Source organism: Strix uralensis, chromosome 9, assembly GCF_047716275.1.
Source record: "Strix uralensis isolate ZFMK-TIS-50842 chromosome 9, bStrUra1, whole genome shotgun sequence".
In the NCBI taxonomy this organism is placed as follows: domain Eukaryota; kingdom Metazoa; phylum Chordata; class Aves; order Strigiformes; family Strigidae; genus Strix; species Strix uralensis.
In genome coordinates, this window is record NC_133980.1 from 11289854 (window position 1) to 11314211 (window position 24358).

Here is a 24358-nt window from a genome sequence, read left to right on the forward strand (position 1 = left end):
CAGCCCACAGCCTCCACCGCTTCTCATGGCAGGTCTCCCCTTCCATCTCTGCAGCCTTGGTCCTTTCTCACACGCCTCCCAGCCATCCCCATGCCCCTCGAGTACGGCTTGCAGAACATGAGGCATATCCTGCTCTACCCTGTCCTCCCATGTCCAGACGCCTTTCAAGTCACCATACTCCGTCTCTGATGGCCACCCCACACTGGGACTCTGCGGCACAAGAGGAGCACACAGTACCTCCCACCCCAGTTCCTCTCCAGATGTGACTTCCCTCCAAACCCCTTGTCACCATGCAACAACTGTCCCTGATACTCAGGCACTGGACACCGCTGTGTCCCTTCAAGTTGCCCAGCCTCATTTCCTCACCAAGCAGACTCCCTCTGCTCTTCATGAGCATCCTCCTTTATACAGACTGTGGCCTCTTCAACTGTGCACATATCTGCTCCAACAGCCCCTTGGCTCTGTGGTTTCTTCCCCACCCTCTCTCTCCCCAGAACCTCTCACTCTCTTACCTACAGTCATCAACACTGTGACCCCAGCCCCTAGGACTTGCCTCTGTGCTGCAGCAGCCTCAGGCTGGGTGGCTTCCCCTCTGGACACCTCGCCAGCATCCAAGGGGTGCCGAGGAACTGTCTCCATCAGCAGTTTCCTCGAGCTGTGGCTGAGAGCAAAACTGGGGTGGACGAAGTTTGGGGAACACCCACCACCAGGAAGGCCAAGAACTGCCTTGCACCATCCTGGATTAGAAGGAACAAATGTAGAGCAAGAACCGCACCGTGGGCCTGCACGGGGCATGAGAGTACATCACCAGCCCTCAGCGCCAGACTCACCTGCCGCAGGAAGAGGAGCCACAGAGATCTTATAGGGAACAGAGCCAAGCTCCTCAGGCTGGCGGGCAGGCGTGAGCTAAATAGCCTCCTCATGCATGAAAGAGTCCTGTAGGCATTGCTAGCAATTATCTGGGCAGCGTTGCTAGACTGGGTGAAGATTCTAACATTAAATTTAAAATTAAAAAAAATAATAATCAAGGGAAGACCTCAGGTAAGCAGAAGTTGTAAGAGGCATGAGACTCTCCCATGTTTCCACATCAGCTCTTGGAAGATTGTCACTTCCTCATGCTCGGAGCTCTGCGGTAAAAGCTGGCGTACCTGGAAAGAAGAATCCAGGTCAGGAATGGAAAAGTTTAGTTTAAGCTGCTTCTTATTGTGTTGATCCCGACAGAGCTAATCTTAAAGTCTTTTTGCAACACCTCCCTGCCCCAAAAGCTGGGCCCAGGTGAAGGAAATACAGTCTTCCCCTGACAGGGCCACTCTCTTGCTACCTACCAGCACAGTTGTGGATGCACCTTGGAGCCTGTATCATATACATTAGACACCCTTGTTACTAAAAGGGCAATTTTCTGAAATGCTGAGCTCCCAAGGAAGCACAGGCAGCCCAGAGGAAGGGTGCCACACACCCCCAGAGTGGTAGTACATGAAATCTCATTGTTACAGCTGCCTTTTCTTTTAAATCAGGCCAAGCGATTGAATAGACTCAATCGATAGATTGATTTAACTGCTCACAGAGGTCTTGTGAAGTACAACTCCTCTTAATGAACAGAGGTTGAGAACACAGAGACAAAGAAATTAGCAGTGGGGGACTGTGCTAAGCACTCTAGGTCCACAAGGAAGAGTTTCTGAACAGCCTGTTGGCTTATGTCTACATTTAAAAATTGCAGCATTAAGAGCATTGCTTCTCCTTACAGCGTAAACAGGCTCCAGGCATTTTAGTGCATCTTGGAACAGCCCAAAGCAGAGGTGGATGTACTTGAGTTCCACCACTCACACCTTTAAGCAGCACGCAACTATTATCTTTTTCTAGAAGATGCACTATTGTCAGCTGAAGCTATGGGTTTGATACAAAAACACCAGATGACATTCATCCATCCATCCACGAGATGGGAAGTCAGACAAGTTTACTACTATGGCCTTAGAAAAAGTAAAAATACTGCTTACATTGCTCAAAAAGATGGATAGCAACGATTGTGCAATCAAGGTTGCTCTCAAAGGCATTTCTAGTCTTCCAACCGAATATAAATCTTGATTAAAAGCCATAGAAAGCATCAAGCCTACCCTATACTTAAGCAACGCAATTAATGCTCCTTTAAAACATATACACTTACCTTGTCCATAAGGATGTCGCACTGTGCCAGAACTCCACCTTGGAGAATATCAAGTATACTGCTTTGTCTCCTTTTTGCTACTCTATTCTTGGCACTTGTAAAACCACCCCACCACCGAGGCCTGAAGGACAAAGATATTTGGCTGTAGAGCAACATTCCCTCCTTGGATCTTAAGCCTGGGTAAGAAAGCAGCTCGCACCATGAAGAAGTTGGCTACTATGGAGCAAAGGAGGAAGGAATGTGGAAAAGACAGAAGTGGAATTGTTAAGTGGCACAAAGAATCAAGAGCCTCTTGGCAAAACCAAGCCATTTACAGAACTACATGTTAAACCTATTTTTTAAGCTATCTTTCTATTGTAAAAGGAAAAAAATACTTAAGATGTCCAAGATTTTAAAATGACCAAGTCCTGTAGCTGGTTTGTAAATGGTTTTACTAAGGGCTCTGTAGCTGTCCTTTCCCCTCTCTGCCAGTTGTTACTCCCCAATGTCAGGAGGGCACACTGCAATACCTAAAAGCCAACATTCCCACTAATTCTCATCATGCCAAAGGATAACAGTTTCATAGGGTTCATCTTCACAACATAATCCTGTACAAAACCAAACCTCACTCATTTCAGGATTCTAAGTTCAGAAGTTTTAATAAACTGTTCTCTACTTGTAAACAGTGAGGTCATGAGTTATCACTGAACAGTTATACCAATTCAACGGTGTGCTGATTTCCTACCTGCCTATTATGTGCTTAAAATCTCTTGAGGAAAAAATAGCAATGAGTTATTTAGCTTGCCTGTTAAGCCCTGCTCAGGCATGTGCCACAACCGGAGACATACAATTCAGTCAAACAAAGCAAACAAGCTGGTAACACCAGGATAGTTTTTATTTGCTCCCTGAATTAAGTATTGGCAGATACAGAGAATTCAGATACCAACTATTTCCCCAACATTTACAAGACTGAGTTTGCAATGTCAGAAAACAAGCACATTTATGCACAATCCTGGCAGCTGATAGTGTGAGTGCACAAGATCACCCTGCCTGAACATCCGTTTTTAAGAGGCGGTATCCCTGGTCTCCAGCATCCAACGTTGTCCCCTCACTGACAATTGTGGCACCACGGAACGGCCAAGTAAATATCCTGAGTGGGCAGCTCCAGTGCATTTCCCCCCCACAAAGGACCTACTCCACGCTCCTCCTGAAGGGCAGAGGCAAGGTCAGCACTTCCAACAAATAACCCACCTATAAACAGAAGCCAGTTCTTGCTGTGCCTTTTCTGCTCTGTTCTTTGAGAGCAGGGAAGAACACAGCACAGCCACACTTCCAAGAAAGCTGTTTTTAAAGGCCTTATTGCTGCCACGCATTGTCCGTGCTGGCAACAAAGTGCCAGAGGCATGCTCGTTCCCTGCCGCATGCCGAGTTGCTCTGCGGCTGCTGAACTTCACAGTGGGTTTGCAGCACTTTCCCTGCTGTCTGAGGGAAGGGAAGTTTTCAAATAAATAAAAGGATGTGAAGTAAGCAAGCTTGTAGAACTGAAATCATGTGGAAACACAAAGCACACGCTGTTGAAGGAAATACCATTCACTCCTTTTTGCACTGGAGTGGAACTTAGGAACTTGTGTCCTCCTTAAAGCAGCTGGTGCAGTCAGTGCCCCCACAGCAAAACACAAGTGTAGTTGGTGCAGTAGGAAGAGCCAGGCACCTCTGCTCCCTTTTTTATAAAAAAAAGTAAAGAAACAGACACTTTTCTAAAACATGTCTGCTAAGCTGGGGACACACAGAAGACAGATCACATCTAAGATGTAGTAATCCATACAGCATTTCACTGGCCAGCACGCATCCACTATTAGCCAACCCCCGCAGGGGGAACTGAGCACGTATTATCCCGTTCTACAGAAGGGGGAAACACATGGCTTTACCAACTCTACTGTACAACCTTGTGTTAGATCCTAGCACAGCAGATGGCAAGAGATTTTTCCCTTTTGGAAGGATCACAGAAGCGCCTTCTAAGCTGCAAAATGCCTTGGGGATCCTCAGACAACTGCATCTTCTCCAGGCACAGGAACTCCTGAATCCCAGTCCTGCACTCCAGATCCTAATCCACATGCTCCTACTCACCAACCTTGCCAGTGTCTCTTCAGCAGGAATTCTCTTGGCTCCAGAAGCAACATAGGCTCCAAATAACTTAGCTGCATGACCATTCTTCCACAACCCCCATGGTTAGATTTATAAGGGCGTTGTATGCATTTGCATCTATTTGCTCCCTTTGTGTTAATAACAAGGACCTCCCAAAATATAGCTTATAATATATCCAGGCTCCAGAGGGATTCTAGTAGGTATCACAACCTCCTGGTATTCCCTTATGGTTTTTACACTGGGCTGCAACCATCCAACATAAGGTGCCACTGGGCAAGTGAGGGAGGGAGGGGAGTGGCAAAGTTGGGAACACACAACTTAATTAAGAATGGGATTGTCAGTCACTTCGATGTCAGGCCCCACATCTACACACCATGCACTGGCACTGATCTTGCCCTGCCCACTTGGCCCAGAAAGGCAGTGAGAGTGCCTCTTCTCATGCCAAGCCACCACGTCAGTCTTGGTCGCCATCAGACGACTCTTCTTCTGCCTCCTCCAGCCACTGGATGAACTTCTGGAGCTGCAGAGAGAATTAAATGTAATTGGGTAACAAGTGACACCAAACAGATGTTGGGAACGCTCAACAACTACACTGTGTCAGTGAGAACCACCATCATGCACACGAAAGTATTTCTAGGACACATGGAAATGGAGGCAGATTGAAGGAGAGAGACTAAAGTTTAGATGACGAACAACTGGGATGCCATGGACAAACCCAGGCTGATTAGATTCCTGAGTGAGATTCCTCCAGTCAGACAATCCCTACACAGTCAGCAAAAAGAAAAAAGTTTGAGAGTTTTTCAGACCTTGAGTGAGAAGAGATGACAGCTGCACCTTAGCTAAGACATGTTAGGAAAACTGCTGGGAAAAACCTACTCCCTGAGAAATTGCTATAAAGAAGGCAGCTCATTTTACCTTTTAATTGGGCTCGACTAAGCAGCTGACCTATACTAAGAGCTGACTTTGCAAAGGTTTTAAACAAAAGTTGGAGTTCTTCAGAGATGGCTTTTTTCCCCTGCTCCTCTCCCAGATCCAGGGAGGAGGACTGGAACAGGGCTCAGCCAAACTGCAGCACAAAGTTCTGCCTGATGGAGGGGGAAGTTTATATGCTTCTTGCAACACAAGCCAAATGAAACCACTCAGTACAGCAAACGCTTAGAAATATATGCGAAGGGACTGGTGAGCCAGGAATGAAAGCTTCAAAGGAATTGCATGGGGCCAGCACACAGGGCATTGGCCTAAAGCCCATTTCAAATGGGTGTTGGCTTAGAGAAGCCGTGCTGCTACTCCAGAAAGTGCTGGCCTCATGCTACAGAAAGCCCACTAAAAACAATCTCCCGCTCCTACTACCTCCATTCCTCATCCAAACAGGAGGATTACAGCAGAATGCACAGAAACATCTGCTCTGGAGAACAACGTTGTGTTGCTTAGTGTTCAATGCACTTACTGGTGCATTACTGGCCTACCATGTAATGGCAGCTGCTCCACAGAAAGTGACAGTGGCACCCAACTCCACTCAAAGTTTCTTTTAGCAGCTGTTGTCTCTCTCTCCCCCTCACCCCGCTCTTTAAACACCTTTGGGACTTACCCGCTGGTTTTTACGAAGCTGCTTTCCCTTGTCAGATGTGTCCCGCAAAGAGAACCAATTGAGAATTACATCTTCTTCCAGAATTTCCAGCTGGTAAAATGTCATCAACACCTGCATCGATTAGAAAAGAGCAACAGGCTCTCTATAAACTCTTTTGGGGCTAGCTCATGTCCAAGCACAAAGTTTGCACATAATCTGTGTCTCCCAACTCCACCTTCAGCAGAAGGCAGTCTGCTTCGTTTTGTTTTATTGTTAAAAATAACTGTGCTTCTCCTACCAAGCCTTATGCTCCTGACAGTTAGATGCTATGACACATAATGAGTCAACGTTCAAGTCCCATCAGCTTCAGCTCTGTGGATGCAGGGTATGACTGAGAGCTGTGGGCAACAAAAGGCCTCAGAGGATGTGAATTCAAGATGTTACTTAAGTTCTCTTTTTAAAGCATCCCAAAACCCATCCCCAAAGCAGATCTAACAAGCAACTTATGCAGGCCCACATGCGCACAACGGTGATGTGCGGAGAAGAGCATGAATCTACCCAGCTCTGCCCCAGGCTCCCTCCTCCTGCGGTTCTCTCTTAAAAGTGCCTTACGGCAGGTGTCAAAGCAATTGGTCATTCATCAGCTCAAACTCCTGCCCAGTGCAGCGAGGGTAAGATGCAATCATGCTTTCTCAGGGTGCCTTTGTGCTCAGGCAGAGCAGGCACTTTGCAGTCGGTCTCCTTGCGGCAGAGCACTGACAAAGCTGGCTGCCAACTCCAAATATAAAGTGTCACTTCAATTCCCAGCCTCCAGGGAAACCCAGGCCCCTAGAACAATGGACACATGCCAAACAATTGCTGTAATTCAAGGACATTTTGGCTCACCAAACTGAAGGCTTTTGGCTCTAGTCCTAAGTGCTTTGCCATTAGCCAGAAGCACTGGTAGCAGAAGTTAGGATTACTCTTTCTTGAGGAACCAAGACTAAGCAGGCTCTAGGAGAGCTCTTCAAAAAGAGACAGGGGTTTCCCGAGACACTGTTAAACAAAAGACTTGTGATCCAAGTCAGATGCTCTCAGTGTGATAGGGCAGAAAGAACACAGGGACAAAATATTTGTGAAGGAGGGTGAGGAGGAATATACTGAAAACTCTCAGAAGTGGGGAGATGGGTAATAAGCCACATGTCAGCTCCCCTTTATTCCCAGTTTCATAACTAGCTCAGCCTGAATATGAAATCCCACCCTTATTCCTAGCTTTGCTTGCTTTGCACTCTAAAGCAGGATAAACCATTTGGCAGTTAGATCCCAGGGACCATGGAGAGACAAATGAAGTAAAGCTCCTCCTAAATCAAGCCTCTGGCCTCGCCTCTTCCAGTGTCACACAACAAGGGCATCTAGGTTAGAAGCTGCAAAATAATAGCTCCCTTCAGGCTGTATGCTGGTAATTAATACTCACCCTCAGCTGTGCTCCCTCAGAGGCACAGGCAGACATAGAATTTTTTTTTTTTTTTTCTAAAAAGCAATTGTTGAGATAGATTCTTTTTTATACACCCTCTCCACTGAGACCCCAAAATTCTCTCCTCTAAAGCAAACAAGTTAATGACACAATCAGGATGCATTTCACCATGAAACTCACAAAAACAGGTCCTCAGAGTTTGGAGTGGATACTCACTTTAGCTATCGATGTGCATAGACTGTCATGTTCCAGGAAGAATTCCTCAATGGCAAATAAGGCATTCAAGTGATCTGACGCCCGTTTTATGTAGTTCTTAAACAACGGGGTCCAATTCTTCAACAGCTGCAGGGGAAAAACACAAAACAGTTCCCGAGCTATGAGATGGATGCATGCACTCAGCCCTGTTTCTCAGCTGTGCTGCACTAAGAAACTACCTCAGGGAGGCATTTTAAGATACAGTTCAGCTGATCACTTAAATATATTTGCCCCACTCTGTCCATGAAACAGATGCTATTAAGTCTCACATGTGCACATAGGACCTGGTTTTACTAAGCAGCTTTGAGGATATCTGTTAGCTTTCTTGGTTTTGCCTCTCTGTATGGAACACTAGATTATCACAATAAATGTGTTTAATGGAGTCTCAAAAAATCACTTCACAGCAGACCTACAAGGAGAGGCACATACATGCTACTCAAACCTTCCCCCCACAAAGCAGCTGACATTTCAGGGGAACTTTCCTTCAAAGCAGAAGAGCAAATAAGAAAAGAGAAAAAAAGATAGTGCCAGGATAATTACCAGATGAGTAGAGGTGGACAGTGCAAAACCGCCACCCTTAAAACAGGAACGCAGTGGAGCAGCCCCTAAGTGCAAGTCACATGTTAGCTGTGTGCCTACAGGCTTGTTTGGATCCTGGAGTCTCCTGCAGGGAATGGGCGGGAAGGATGAAGGGCAAGAAGTTTTTACACTATCAGCTGATCTCAGTCCTCTCCTCCAAGGCTTATTTTTTATGAAGTCTTTAGTTTAAGGATTTTGATGCTGCCTCTTCAAACAGTATTTCTGTCCAAGTCCCCCAGAGCTCTTTTGCTTGTACGTATCTGGAAAGCAAGCAGCAGGGAAAGCTCCGCAAAGCAGCACAGACTGACCTGAATCTGGGATAGGAGGTAATAAAGATACTTAGACCCCTGTCCGTAACAATGGAAGAAGGTATCAGAACTAGGGTAAGATACAAAAATTCCTCATTGGCCAGATCATGACCAGACCATCCTACAAAATCATTGTAGGAAATTAAATCAGAGTTCCACATCTTTTTAAATGGCTTAATTCAACAGCAGGCATTCCTGTAACTACTGGCATGCCTGTACAGATACACTGTGTTGCTATGCTTTCAACAGTGTCTCCTTACAGAACACATCTGGTCTGTTTTGAAGGGAAACAGGTAATTCACAGGGGCTTGGGGTGTGATGAAGAAGCTCTGAGACACTTACATTTGGGGTTAATCAGCATTATTATGTCCAGAACAACTGTTAACAGGCAGTAGCCCTCCCAGAGGGAGAGCTCCAGGACACTTAGCAGAGCTAGAACCCAGGCTAGCGTGGACTGCCAAAGGTAGCCTGTACTAGGAAATAGTGCTCAACTACTCCATATACACTCCATCACCTCTTCAGACACGTTTGCTATGCAACCATGCTGGAATTTGCATGCCTCGAGCAGAAACAAAGAAGGGGATTAGTACAAACAAGCTGATCTGTATAGTAGTACATCGACTGGCTCAAGGAACAACAGTAACAGCACAGAATGATCCTAACCATCATGGTATCACAACAAAAAATGGAGGGTTGCATGGCATATTTCCAGAAAGCATTTTAGCCTTTCACAAAATACTTAGTCCTAAACACTCTTCCCTCCTCTACAACCATCTCCTGTGATTTTATTATCCTTTGGAATTCTTCACATCAAATGTAGTAAAGCTACTAGCAAGTTCCTTCCAGGCTAAGAAATATTTTTTAGTACCTTTCTGTTAACACCTTTAAATCTTAAGCAGGTACAATTCTAACCGGAAGCTACTGAGTTTCTGAAAGCAAGTTATTAATAAAGAAAGCAGAGCTATAAACACTCACAATCCCAGGACTCAGTCCAACATGCCCATTGCTGGGAAAGTGAAAGAATTAAAAGTACACCATCTCAAGTCGAGAACATGCACTGTACTGTACCTGCTGCTAACGGGGAAAGTAGGGCTCAGCCCCACAGAGCCGCTAGCAAAAACACACCTATGAGCCTGTATCGCTGGAGAGGCTGTTTTGGGAGTTTCATGAAAATCTGAACTGGGGAATAAGAATCTTGCAATTATTTTAGATTGAATAAAAGACTGAAAAATGTGAAAATATACCTGACAAAGAGACCTATGGACAACATCGTAACTTTCCAGGCTTTGACCCTACCTGGGTAACTCCTCAAAACAATCTAGTCTGGGGAAAGGAATCAAATTCTTCTGACAGGTGGATTCATTTTTCATCAGATCTGGTCAATGATGCTCTATCAACTTCAAAGAGGTTGTGATCCACTTTTCTTTTGTCTCACTCTCTACACCAGGCCTATTTTAACCCAGTAGAGAACACCAACATGAAGTATGTGCAAAGCACAAGGGACAAAGCTGTAACTCCAGTCTGTTACACCGTAACAGCATCTGTGCTGATCACCATAAATTGCTTCAGTTAAAGCAGAGATCCATTTGGTCCCTGAATAAGCGATTCCACGTTCACTTGCATGACATTACAAAAGAGTTAAGGCTCCCTAACACAAACCTGAAGAGGTGCATCACACATGCTAGCTGCTGGGCAGCAGTGCAGACACTGGCCAGCTCAGCAAACTGAACCCTGGCTCCCTTTAGACATCCTCACCTACATAACCTTGTTTGATGCTGCTTCAGTGACAACAGAAGCACAGCCTTCAGTTTACCAGCAGCTTCAGACACATTTGCTCAAATCACATCTACAGTTCTAGGAAGGGTCTGATTTTCTGTACTACCTCTGCTTTACAACTTACTGCATGAGCCAAACAAGATGCCTGACATGAACTGAACTGGGTAACTATTTCTCAAGCCTCCATGTTTCATCTGAAGAATACCCACGGGCGTATGCTTTACTGGATGCCTGTTTCCTAAAATTGCTGCAACACTGAAAGGCTTCATGCTCAGGGGCCACTTCAGAGCACACACACTGTGGTTTCAGGTCAAACCATACATCATAACTATGGCATTTCCACAATTTCCCCTCCTGAGCTGTCTGGGACCACTCTACCATCCTTCCTCAGCATCTCAGAGTTCAGCTACAAAGAGTGAGAAACATAAAACAGTTCTGTAGTGTTCAGTGGGCTGATATTCACCACTCTCAGAATGCAAGTATCTCCATCTCATACAAAATAACACTGTCCCATATGCAAACCATCAGAAGCAGATCTCAGCCTAATACTGCTATAGACTGAGGCAGTGTTAGCTGCTACACACTTCAGCTACATGCTTTTGTTATATATCAAGCTATCCTAATCTAGTGCTTGGGATTCTCAGGGTGTAAGTTATTAGTAAATTAATGGACTGTACTTTTTACTAACTACAGAACCACAAGTTGCAGAAAAGCCACTGTTTCAAATGCTGTACAAACATGCAAGTTCTGCCCAAAGAACTGGTCTCATCTCTTCAAAGCACTGTTGGTGCTGTTGCTCAGGAAGACCATCAATGTCTGTTTTAATAAGCCTTTGAAGGCTGACTCACTGCCTCCATTAGAAGCACATCTCAACTCAAACATATTGGGTTATTGTAACGGTGACTAACATCATGTGTGTGATTGAACACTGACAGTGTACCTCACCAGGATACTGCCTTCCTGCTGATTTCAGTACAGAAAGCCAGCACGTCATTTCTGCACACGGTAAAGACACAGAGGCACAAAACTGTCCCAGAGAAGGATTCTCTAAGAAACTGCCTGGTTGTTCTTTACAAAGGAGCATCTGGAGAAACTGGCTGCCATGATGGTCAATTGGTTTGACACTTGGCTCTCTCTGACAAATCCAAGGATAATTTGTGTTTCATAAATGTGCATGCCACACAATTCCCTGCCTAGAGAAATTTCACTTGTCCATGACATGGGGCATGGTCACCCTGAATACTACATTTAGATATTATTGCTTCTCACTAAAGGTGAGTTGATTTGCTGTCTCTGCTGTTAAACACAAGCATCAGCTTTCCTACAACGAAATATATATGGACAAAGCTTCCCAGAATCAAGCCCTTCATGTATTTCCACTACCTTTAGCTTCTAAGGGGTTTTGGGCAATTGTGCAAAACATTATGCATTTATACAGTACAGAATCATCGAATGGTTTGGGTTGGAAGGGACCTTCAAGATAATCTAGTCCCAACCCCCCTGCCATGGGCAGGGACACCTTCCACTAGACCAGGTTGCTCAAAGCCCCGTCCAACCTGGCCTTGAACCCTTCCAGGGAGGGGGCAGCCACAGCTTCTCTGGGCAGCCTGTGCCAGTGTCTCACCACACTCACAGTGAAGAATTTCTTCCTTACATCTGACCTAAATCTACCCATTCTCAGTTGAAAACCATTACTCCTCATCCTATCCCTTCACCCCCTGATAAAGAGTCCCTCCCCAGCCTTCCTGTAGCCCCCTTTAAGTACTGGAAGGACGCTAGAAAGTCTCCCCAGAGCCTTCTCTTCTCCAGGCTGAACACCCCCAGCTCTCTCAGCCTGTCTTCACAGGGGAGGTGCTCCAGCCTCCCGATCATTTTTGTGGCCTCCTCTGGACCCGCTCGAGCAGGTCCATGTCCTTCTGATATTGGTGTCCCCAGAGCTGGACACAGCACTGCAGTGGGGGGGGGTCTCAGGAGAGCAGAGCAGAGGGGGAGAATCCCCTCCCTCGACCTGCTGGCCACATTTCTCCTGATGCAGCTCAGGATACAGTTGGCTTTCTGGGCTGTGAACGCACATTGCTGGGTCATGATGAGCTACTCGTCAACCAACACCCCCAAGTTCTTCTCCACAGGGCTGCTCTCAATCCCCTCATCACCCAGCCTGGATTTGTGCTTGGGATCCTTTATCCCAGACTAGAACCTCTTCTGACTGGGTGCTGCAGTGAAGTTCTCCTGTTCTACTCATGCTAGATTAGTAACCCAATCTGGGAGACAGAAAGAGATGCCATATCCTAGCTGGAAAAAAAACCCCAAACCATCCTACATAGCTATCAACTCCACACAATGTGTTGTCTAGATGTACTGCTTTCCACTTAGTCTAACACCTACTCTAACATTCTCTTCAGTCCTCCTCCTTCAATTCTCTTTTTCCAGGTCAGGACATGCTATTCAAGAAAGCAGTCTGGAAAAATGAACAGAAGCAAGCAGAATTTAAACAGTGAACAGCAAAATCTCACTAAGCCATCTGATGAACAGATCAGTTCACATGGATGTTTCCTACAGAAGGCATCTCCACACATCCAAGAGATTAATTAAGTGCCATGCTTACACCTGCATAAAGAATTAGTTTTCCACCCTTCTCCATCAACTGAAAGCACATACTTCCTCAGAGAAAGGATTATGAGGATGTCTAGTGTTCCTCTTTAGCTCCACCTCCTAAAAAAAATTAAACTAGTCCTTCCCAAACATGTGTCAAACCCATTCATTCTGAAAGAGCTCCTTTGTAACCTGCAGAGTTTGAAAACTCAAATACATAAATGGGCTATAGCAAAGAGACAAAAATACTACAACTGCTTCAGCTTGGATCAACAAACCATTAAGACTGCCTGCTTTTTAAAGCAGATCCTACCCTATTTTGTCTCCCTTAAGTCAGGAAATAGAAAACGTTCTCACCCAATTATACAACCTGTCTCTGTAGAGACAAAACAGAACTCTGTATCTTTGCTCAAAGACAACAATATCGTGCCTCTGCATTTAGATGGAAAAAAATTGGCACCAATTACAGTATGCAGATAAATAAGACCTTGGAAAGGATCCCACTGGGAGAGGAGTGTTCCCTGTTGCCCCAGGGACAGGGCTTATGACGGATTGGAACCAGGTTCCTGGAATGCAAGCCTGTAAAGACATCTCTAACAGTCCCCCTCTTTTCTCTTCTGCAAGTGACATACTTCTACTACCACACACAGGAAACAGAAACAACCATAGGTACTGAAGCAGAGCTCCCCACACCTACAGCCTCAGCTGAGTTCTGTCAAGCAGGTACAATAGTTTCAGTTCACTTTTACTTCTATAGAGGACAAGGAGGCTCATGAACTCAAGGAGTTCAAGTGGCTTCAGGCTTAACCAAAGACTTCTCAGCCTGGAACTACCTGGGGCATCCAGACAGACTCCTACACACTAGGAGACAAGCCCAAAGAAGAGTCAAATGGAGCAGGACTCACAGGAAGTAATGCTGAGAAATAGTTCTGGGAGTCCAGGTTTGCATCCAGCTGCTGCAGTGGGAACTCCAGGATCACTTTACTGAGCACCTGCATCATCTCCTTCAGGCCAATGTTATACGCATACCTGCGAGGAAAAAGGCAAAAACCCCCAACATTTCACACCATATAATCTCTGCAGACTGTGGCTCTTCACAGAGATACAGCAAAAAATTTGATTTTGATCTTCCAGACTTGTTTTTTATTTGGTTTTCCAAATATTCAGGCAATAAAACCACCTTGCATTGCATCAGGCCCTGCGTAAGGCCACAAGTCCTGAAAATCTGCTATCATGGTGGAACAAGCTGCTGCAGGGAAGGCACGCTCACATTTACTAGAGTGCTGTAGGAATACTGTTGTGCGAAAGAAGGGAAACAGGTTTGTATTTGAGAAATACTAGGTAAAAGGCACTCTGATTATTTGTTCTAGACTTGCTGCTGTAAAAATAGAGTGGACAAGCCACACCACAGCACAGCCCCAGCTGCAGGCAGTTGATTGAATGTCGCAATGCACAGAGCAGCAGCCCCTGCATGAACCTGGAGGCAGCCTGTGCCAAGTTGAATGTTGCAATGCACAGAGCAGCAGCCTCTGCATGAACTTACAGGCAGTCTGTGCCAAGAACTGGCTTGCTCTCTTCAGTCCACAGCTACTTAATAGCACTTCAATCTGTTGTTAGAGAACTAGGGCAGGAAAAGCTTAACCACTGAGGATGCTATAGATACAGCTGGTGCTCTCCAACTCCTGTCGTCATTCAGTCACGATTTCTAACCTGCATTTCTCATGCTCTATACTGATAAAAATTAATGTTTAACAACCAAACGTGGGTTTTTATGTGGCTTCTCCTCTTCTTTCTAGATCTGCTCTCAAACTCAACTGTTCAGCGAAAAGGACAGCATCCCTAAGGGAATACTCACTTGAGGGAGTTGATTTCCAGGACCAGGTTGTCACAGGAAATGCTTTCTTCTTCACCCCTCTGTAATGTACCCAGAACCTCATTCTGGAAAACTAATGAAAGAAAGGACAGGTAGACATGAGAAGGAAAAGCACAGATTCTTCAAACTGTTCATTAATGAAGAAGCTACACCCTTAACAAAGGAAGCATTCTGACAGATTTGTTCTCCATAAACTGGCATGAATCCACATCAACTATACTTATAAATAGTGGAATATAATTCAAATAAAGGAGACAACCTACTAGATATCACTGATCTATCCACACAAACCAGTACAAAGCTATTTATCTCTGCAATCTTTTAAAGCAGAGTTTCTATTATAATTTCACAATGTAGCCTTTCCTATTCAGACAAACCTCATCTTCTCCTAACTAAAGATGTGGATTGAAACCTAAAATTTATTGGTTTAATTTTGCTTGGGGAGATATTTTAATGTGAAAAAGGCCTTTTTTTTTTCCAAATTGGCTTGAACCCCTTTCAAATACAGGTAAGTTTAACATAACAAAACAGAAAACCAAAACATATCTGCCAAAAGAGGCAGCTCCTACAAAGACATTAAATTCTCCAGCACGATTACAGCAGTAAGCTGTCCACACAGGGAAACTGCTGGACCTTCACAGAGTCTCTGAGTTTAGGCAATGACACTGCCATTTAAACAGACAACTCAGGGAGGTCACTTTAATGAAAGCCCAGTGATCAGGAGTGAGGAAGATGGAGGATCTTTGTCTAACTTCTCATCCTTGGCTGCCTTGGGCTAACACAACAGCAATACAGGGAATATTAAACAACTCTGTAGAAAATGCAGGAAGTGAGGTCAGAAAACAAACATATTATAGACATACATAAGTTTTCCAATATACCTAGAGAAAGCAGCACAAATCTCACACACACTGCATTCTCTGCAGACTCACCATACTTCTTAACAGCCCATCTCTCACCTTTGATGTCATCTAGCTGAGGGGATGCTGCCCGACTGTCTAGCTCCTCAGAGCCCATGCTCAGGTCGCTGTCTGACTCGCTCTCTTCCTCTGAATGCATAGCTGGGCCTGATGAAGAAAAAGACGTAGCATTCAACACTCAAAAGCTGCAGCTGTCATATGCATGAACCAGGTGTCCCAGGAACTTCCCAACCAAGTCAGCAACTATCTGTCCTTGCACGGAAGCTTCTACCTACAGGTCCAGATGATTAGATTTGCTGCAGAGGGAATGCTACAGCTGGCACTAGGATAATAGGACATTTTTAAGAGTCTGCAGGCGGACAACAAAGTACAGGGAAAGAAGCAAATGCATTTTGTGCAGACTGCTGACTCATGATGGAGCAATGTCAGCAGATGCTGTCACTAGCACAAGAAAGACAGCAGTACCCAGAATAGCCAAAGCATACTGCCTTTAAGGGAGGGCCTGGTATCCCATAGCGCGCCATTCACGGCACAGACAGCTGTGTGTATTACTGTAAGTCAAAGATACAACAAACACCTTCCACAGAGCAAAGAAAGAGAGAATCTGGTCCACCACCTGCTTTCACCTCTCACCTCGCCTCCACACACATATATCATCTGGAACCAGTCTGCTTCACAAAGCCCAGGTCTTACTCTGGCAACAATTATCAGCATCCCACTCAGGCAGTTTCCCCAACACAGGTCTGCCTGTCCATCCCCAGGTAACTACACTAAATTTTTCCTCACCCCACAGGCTTTGTCTCTGCTCTTCTTCATCCTGTTCATTCTTGTCATCTGCTTTCCAGAGATAGCCTCTGCCCTCTGAGCCTACATCCTTTTTATTGTAACCTGAAAAAGAAACAGCGATTAGGAGGTAAATGTACTGGATCTGCTTACAGGCAAACCTGAAATAGATGGGTATAAACTGCATATTACTGCCCCTAAATATCCTTCATCAAGAGGGAGCTGAGATTTGTGCAGATGCATGCGGATTTCAGCTTTTATCTTCTCACTTGCTTTGACAAGTGACCAACTTACTCCCTCCCCACAGCAGCAACATTCAGCTGACCATGTTTAGATCCCTTGACAAATCCAGATGGTAGAAACAGTGTATCACAAGGACAAAGTCTTTGGACACAGTCCAGGTACAAGGACATGAAGCTTGCAACCTGCTTTGAACTGAACATCTCTTCCAGCTTCAGCTCAGTCTCCTACTCTAAGAAAAATGGAAAATATCTGAGTCTCCAAAGATTTTAATACTGGGGTACTGAGGTACCTCTCACTGTACAATTTAACCCAAATATCCTTGCTTGCCCTACTGAAAACACAGATGTTCCAAGCTGAATGCAGCACTAAGCTCCAGCCTGGCACTGCAGAGTCTAGAATGGGGGAGGGAAAGATGCCAAAAGATCATGGAAGGCAAAGCCCTCTACATAGCCCGAGTGCATGGAGCCAGAGACTCTCATACCTTTCAGTTTCACTTTGCTTTCCTCCTTGTTCACACCAGAATCATCACTGAACTGGTCATCATCCTCTTCCTCCTCATCTGGTGGATGCAGAGAGATCACTGTGCCCTCAGAAAGAGTGATGCCAGGACCTACTACTACCTGCAAATACGTGCAACATATCTTAATGAAGAAATACCCTGATCGTCCCCTTGTACCTCCACCAGCAGGAAAAATAGCTGCTCCAGACAAGGTGTATACTAACAAGTGCAACTGAAGACATCAGCACTGCTAGATCACATACCGTACTACCCTAGCCAAACAAGAGGAAGAAAACCAAAAGGGATCAGTAGCATATCCCCCATCTCTGCAAAAAGGCTTGGAGCAGCCCTGTGTTCTGGTATGGTCTAGCGTAAGTCTACCAACCTGCCAAGAAAGGCAGAAAGAAGAACAGACGTAAATACAGCTCACCTGAGAAGAGAGGACACAGTGAGGCTTTAGCTTTACTTTCTCCTTCACTTCAGCTTCATCGCAGATAACAGAATGGCAGATCTCCACGTTATCTGCTATGTGTACTTTGTCCCAGAGAAAAGCGCCATCCAAAATTACTTTATCACCTGTTATACATCACCAAGCACAAATATGTTGAGCAAGGCAGTCTGCTGCTCTCCCACACTGCTGAGTTCACTAGAAAGCATCTATCTGAATCCCAATGCCCTTGATGCATGATGGATGTTAGATGAAAGGTAAAAATAGGCCTTAGAGGCCTACAGCCACTTCTAATCCAAAGCTAAAAGATAAGTTTGTTCTCTACAGAGGCTTAACAAACTGACAGTAACAACTGACATCTTGCTTTTGCACAAATACAGCGAAATCAAAAAAGTGCCAGGCAAGACTAGGAAGAAGGACCAGGCAGCTCACAAAACCAGGGACAGATGTCCCTCATTTGCAAGATGTTGGTGGGTGGTAACTCTAGATCAGTAAAGGTCATGCATTCTCTACTGCTGAAACAACATATCTGCACGAAATGCCTTCCACCTTTCAGCATCATTATGGTACCCTGAAAACTTCAACCTATTTCCTCTACTGGAAAACCAAGCTTTTCACCTTTCTTCCCATTAGAAGTCAATCAGTGCCCACCTACCATCCTCCCTCAGAGCCAAACGCACTTTAAAAACTAAATCCCAACAACCTGTGCCCTTGCCTGACAAGGCCTGCATGTCCCCCGCTCTTGTACTCACCTATGCTACAGTTCTGCCCAATAACGCTGTTTGTTATGGAGCAGTTGCTGCCGATGACCGTTCCCTGCCCAATGAGTACATTCTCTTCCAGCACGCTGCCGTGGCCAAGGCTAACATCCACCCCTCGGTAAATGTTGTGTTTAGAATGGGTGTAACTCTGATTCTTGTCATCAGTGAAGTTCATCTCTGGAGTCAAAGGATAAACCCAGCGCCGGATGATGTCAGAGCACACAGCTTCATACATGAGCAGGTTGCATATATGGGCACCGTACTCTTCTGTTGTTACATGCATATGGATCTGGTTCCCCAGGACCTGTGAGACAGGCAGCAGCATGTCAGAGGATTCTCTAATGCAGGGTGATAGGACTTCGCTTGTAACAACCCTCTCCTTACCTCCTCATTCACCAACAGACCACGCACAAAGTCATCCCGTGTCTGGTAGTCAAAATTGTCTGTAAACAGCTCAGCCACCTGCCAGGAATCAAATATAAGGAAATAATACAGTTAGTAGAAAATGTTGCCAAGAAAGGCAGGTAATTAATGGTGGTTCAGTGGTTCTCAGAGAGCTGAGTTATACAGTGCAGGAAAGTGATGCTCTTGCCTTGAATAAAGCTTTGATTCCTTCTGCTAGGTGTGTTGACCTTCCCATCTCCTCATCCTAATGGAGACTATGAACAGATTCTGGTTTTCAGAAGGGGCAAAACACTGCTTTAGCATTTCCAAGCAATCTGCCCAGCCTCACTTTGTAGTTTCACTCCCAAAGGAAGGCTGTAGACCAGCTTTTTCAGATGTGAACGAGATGTTTGCGAGCCCAGGCTGGAATAACCCTGAATGTTACCCTAACATGGTACCAGCTTGCAAGTACTGACACTTTTCCATAGCATAGCCATCATCTCTGCTCCACAGATGTTGCTGTACTCAAAGTGAAATCACTTATTTTCCAGAACAGTTTCATTCTGTGCCAAATCAGCCAGTCTACCGATGCATCCACTGTCTAGTTCTGCCTGGGCTCGAGCAGTGGATGCCAGATACAGACTGAGCACCCATACAGTCCGCGGAGCAGTGCTCCATGATCTCAGGCCCTCAGCTCAGTCACTGAGCACAACTGGGAGTTCTGGTTTCCAAACTTAGTACACTCAGGCCACTTGTCCTGCTGGTGTGCAGGGTGTGCAAGGGGAGCAATGCAGACTCAGTTTTAGACCCTCACAAGGGCAGAGCTCACCTGTGGAGAGCAGATGCTGATATGACAATCCAGCAAGTCATGGCGCACCTCAACATTCTCGATAGAGTTCTGGAACAGGCTCTGAAAGGCAAAAATTCAGATGATTGGAGCGCTTCATGCAGTACCGAACCCCAAAAGCCTTCTACAAGCCAGGGGCAGTATTGACTAAATTATTAAACTAACTTTAAGTCCCAAAGATCAGAGAAATCTACAATCTGTGCTGAGACACAAGCTTAGCAGGCACAGCCTGGTCACACACACAGCTGCGTGTCAGTCAGAAAAGACTGCCCTGATCTGAAAGAGTGCAGCATTCCAAGAAACAGCTTGTACTTTGAACAATCACTTTTCGTCCAGGAGGCTCCTTACCTTAGTCATTGGGAGCTTCAAACATACAAAGAACATTAATAAGTCAAAATGCAATATTCATAGCTTCCATACCCTCTGTGGATTTTTACAGCTGTGGGTTGTTTTTTTGTTGTTGTTGGGTTTTGTTTTTTCCTTTTTGGTTTCCTACAGTGATTTGTGCTTTCATTTGAAGTAAAAAATAATCTACTGATTACTGATTTGGGGACGAAAATGCCATATAATCACGGTCTTAGTTTCGAGTTGAAAAAAGAAAAAGGTCCATCTCACTGGAGAAAGTGCCTCCACAGACATTTACAGGGCATTTACTACATTATCAGGTAAACAGTACAGGCAGAGGTAATAAGAGGTACTACCCCTTTCACCTGCTGTTATTCCACCCTCTGTGCCAGGCTCAGGGCCTCTTCAAAAGTTTGTGGTATATACATCCCAGTTTGAGAACCCCTGCAACAGCACAAATCATCTACTTCTCTCATTTGATCCCTTTTCTCCATGTGAAACGGGATCAAATAAATGAAAAAAATGAATTGTGAGAAATATGTCTGCCCCATCTTCAAACTCTGAAACGAGTCCCAAACACGTATGTCCCAGCACAATTTCACCAAGCCTTAAATAAAGGTTAGAGGGAAAAAAAGCCAGTTTACCAAGAGTTACTTCCTATCATCTGCTCCAAAAGAAGCAGCAAGAACAGTTTCCCAGCCCTCACTCAAGGAGAACCTCCTCCTTGGGGTGAGCCGCTTCACTACCGCAGCCCTTTTCCACCCGTCAGGTTCCACACGCACCATAGGAAAGCGGAAGCGTTTCAGCCCCTGGGTTCTCTGGTAGTGAAGGACACGGTTTGTGGCACTGTCCATAGCAATAACAATGTCATCCTCTTTGCACCTGGCATGGTGACCAGGTGAGGACTCCTTGAATATCATTGTCATGACTGAAACGTTCTTTTCCATCTTACGACGCAACCTGAAAAAGAAAGGCAGAACTTTAAAAACACTCTTCAGAGAGTTGGAGCCCAGAGTTTCAGCACACCAGGCAAGTGTACACTCTTTCAACACCCACTTGTGCTCTTCCAGGGCTTTGGATATATTGAAATTGGACACCACATCTCCAGTGACAAGAACGAAGTCGGAACGAACAAGGGACTTGGCATCAACGTCTCGTAGCACGTCACCAAGGGAGCGGTACAGGTCCGAAGTCACAAAGCGCACCGTGTTGGGAGAGGTGTGGCGGCACCACTTGGATTTTCTGGAAGGAGAAAAACATCAGGAAGGCACAAAGTGGATATTCCTATAAAGAACACACTAGGACACAGTGTCCCAGTGCACACCTTATCTGTAAGCGAATGCAAGGAGAATCCTATTACAACAAGCCCACTATCCATAGGCTTAGGTACGCTCACTTGCACACAGCAGATGAACTAAAGAGAGTCAGACTCTGAGACCACGGCTTATGGAAACTTAGGAAACCCAACTCCGCTGTGAGTCAAGTTTTGACACAGGAGGAGGAAAAGTTACATGCAACCCAAACTTTTGGAAAGCAGTACCTCAGGCAGGGAAAAGATTGCATGTTTCTCTTTAGCTTGCAAACCCGCAGCAAATGTGCCGGGCAAGCTGTTTCCCTATGCTGCATGGCACACCAAGACAGGTACTCTAATTTACACGGCTACCCACAGGAAACCCCTACTTTTAGACATGAAAAGTTAAATGTTAATATAAATGCAGTCCCAAAACACTCAACCCTTTTAATATACTGCACAACCACATTCCTTCACAGGAGCAGTGGTCCTTTTTGAGATGTGCTAGGAAACAACTGTTGGAAGGGAATCTCTTGCACACAATTTTCATCAGAAGTATCAGTGAGACCTTTGAAGCTTGTTGGAGGACAGAAGAATCTTTTGTGTGATAAAGCTAAAAAGAAGAGATTCTTACTGTAAATGCTCTTTTATCTCAGCTGACTTCCAACAGCAGAAAACAAAGGTTTCTTCCACTCCAGTTGCTGTTAGGAACTCCAAGGTATAGTCAATCATGGCCACATTTGCCATAGGTAAGAGAGCCTAAAAAAAACAACCCCAAAACCAAAACACATATAGATAGCTGAACAAACACTCTGTACCTCAACATCAGCAACAGTTTCCTCCAACTTGAGGATATAATATCATCAGTAGTACCAGAAAAATAATACGAGTAACTACTCCACACCTTTTATCAAAAAGTTTTAGAGTTGCTCTAAACAGTAAGAGCTAATTTCTGATCTTCTACAGTGGCAGATCCTCAGTTCAGAAAGGAAGGCATAAAAAAAGTGATCACACACAACACTCTTCAAGAAGACTCAGATAAATGAGAGAGACTGAAAAAAAAAGAAAAAACCCAGAGTGCTGATTTCCTGACTCAGGCTTTAACTGCTTCAAGAAAAACCTGTCAGACATGAATGGTGAAGCCACAGGAATACAGGTGACCAGAATTAAACAACAGGAAAAAAAAACCAAACTAAAGTGAAGTGCATATTCTCTTGACTTGCAGTTCAAGCCACGCTTTTAAACTAAGTTACTGATTCACAACTGAGGGATCTCATAATATTCTTTAATTCATTTTTGGCACTGTTTTGTTTCAGGCCTGAGCTCGCGTGTATAATTATGACCACCACAAACATTTAATCAGCAAATGATGCAAGATAATTGTCCAGACCTAAATTCTCCAGAAGCACTCTTTCCTTTAACACACGGCCTTCTGCTCTGGATAATTAAAGTGCTTTCCTCATCCATTTTTCTGGCCATATTCTTTTACCCATACTGCTGGCAAGGACAAAGATTTTGTCTCTTTCCTCTATCAGAAACCAGCCTGCCCAAACCCACTGCCGCTCCTGCACCCGCAACAGACGAAAAGCAAACAGCGCAGTTTGCCTTGCCATATGGAAAAGCAAACAGCACCAACGCAGCAATGAGATCCTGGCTGCCTCTCCAGCGGGGGATATAAACTCTTACAAGCGAAGAGGACTGGTCAGAGGCTTCCATAGCGTGGGGGAAAGCGGGGAAAGCCGCGGCGGTGGGGGCTGTCCGAGCCCTGGGCGGACACTCCGGCCCAGCAGCAGCCCAGGACCTGTCGGGAGCAGCTGAAGGGGACTCGCCTCCTCCCGACCCAGCCCGGGGCTCTCACGGCGGGGCACGCCGCGACCCCGGGCCCGACCATCGCTGGCGGCGAGCATTCCGCCCTTCGACAGAGACCCGGGGAGGCCAGCGACGGGCGCCCGGGGGAACCGGCCCGGGGGAGGCAGCAGCAGGCAGGGGGGATTCTCACCCGCGGCCGGTCTTTGGAGATAGGGAAGAAGCGGCGGTTGAAGCTATCGGCGACCAGCACGGCCTGAAGCGGCGGCGGCGGCTCCTCCTGCGGCTCGGGCCCGCGGGCCGGCCCCGTGCCAGGCCCCCGCCTCGCGGTGCCGCGGGCCGCCATCTCCTCACGCTGCTGCAGCTCACGCCTTCCGCTTCCGGGCCCGCGCCGGAAGCAGCGACGGGAGCTCGGCGGGGACAGAACAGCGCCGGGCGGCGGCAGCGCGCGTTCGCGGCCTGGCCGCGGCCCCCCGCCTCCGCCCCAGCGGGCAGCTCAGCGGAGCCCAGCCCCGGAGAGCGGGGCAGGGCCTGCTAGGGCCAGCCGAGCACAACGGCAGGGCCCGGGGTGAGCGCAGGCGGCCAGGGCAGCTTCAGGAGCAGTTCCAGGGCTCCTCGTTGCCTCCCCAGCCTTTCGCTCTGTCCGTCAGCACCTGGGTGGGGAAGATCCGCCATTGCCAAATGGATCTTCCACAGGCAGAGCTGTGGGAGTGAGTCGCTGGCACGGGCCGCAGCAGCAGTGCCTGCCTGCACCTCAGGACCAGGGGAGAGGCTTTTCTCCAGCATCCCCTGAGGAGGGAGAGGATGAAGAGTAGAGGAGCTCTCCTCACCATTGCAGGGCGCAGCCAGGACCCAGCAGAGGCGAGGGCAAGGCCTGAATTTCACATACATACGGGTTCCCAGATGACCCTGGGGTGCGTGCAATACTTTGATACAATTCCAGGGATTTCCAGTTTAGGAAAAAGTGAAGTTTTCTTGATACACTTCCTAGCTGTGATGTGCTCGTGCTGCATTTCCAGATGTCCAGCCACTGTTTCTGCAAAGGCCAGCCTTGCTGTGAACCAGCCTTTCAGCACTCACGTTCCACCAAGGAGTGACCCCCAAAACACAGAGTCCCTAAGGGACCTCTTAGAGCCCACCCATAGACAGTTCCAGAGAGGAAAGAAGACATGGTTTCTGCGGGTGGGGTGGTATCTGTCTTCCACCCCAGCTTGGTGAAACAGCCCCAGTTTGGGTGCTGCAGGTGATGGTGTCTGGCTGTGCCCTCTGCTCAGACACGGTCAGTTTTGTGAATCCTGATCCCCTTGTCCACCCCTGCCCCAGCCTGGCTCTGCCCTCGTGCA

The 24358-nt window shown here is 46.3% G+C and overlaps 1 protein-coding gene across 4 annotated transcripts; it reads right to left on the bottom strand.

The window, feature by feature from the left end:
• Positions 1-3017: 3017 nt before the first annotated feature.
• EIF2B5 (eukaryotic translation initiation factor 2B subunit epsilon) lies at positions 3018-23378 on the bottom strand. Of its 4 annotated transcripts, none has more exons than XM_074878667.1 (16): positions 23209-23378; positions 21844-21968; positions 20975-21160; positions 20701-20878; positions 19556-19636; positions 18727-18804; positions 18334-18646; positions 17564-17709; positions 17116-17254; positions 16395-16496; positions 15648-15755; positions 14671-14761; positions 13721-13844; positions 7522-7647; positions 5874-5984; positions 3018-4805 (listed from the first exon to the last, which is right to left on the bottom strand). In XM_074878667.1, exons 1-16 carry the CDS (start codon positions 23359-23361, stop codon positions 4740-4742), a joined length of 2127 nt encoding a protein of 708 aa, XP_074734768.1. In that variant the 5' UTR covers positions 23362-23378; the 3' UTR covers positions 3018-4739. The 4 variants fall into 4 exon arrangements, with proteins under 4 accessions (XP_074734768.1, XP_074734769.1, XP_074734772.1 ...); XM_074878668.1 differs by lacking the exon at positions 23209-23378 and adding an exon at positions 22114-22278; XM_074878671.1 differs by lacking the exons at positions 3018-4805; positions 5874-5984; positions 7522-7647 and adding an exon at positions 8101-8224.
• Positions 23379-24358: the final 980 nt, after the last annotated feature.

Coding starts and splice junctions, on each gene's coding strand:
- EIF2B5 (XM_074878667.1), bottom strand. CDS start 23,361: ATGGCGGCCCGCGGCACCGCGAGGCGGGGGCCTGGCACGGGGCCGGCC. Junction 18,647..18,726: donor GTCTGTTGGTGAATGAGGAG/GTAAGGAGAGGG, acceptor CCTGTCTCACAG/GTCCTGGGGAACCAGATCCA. Junction 14,762..15,647: donor TCAGCTAGATGACATCAAAG/GTGAGAGATGGG, acceptor TTCTTTCATTAG/TTTTCCAGAATGAGGTTCTG.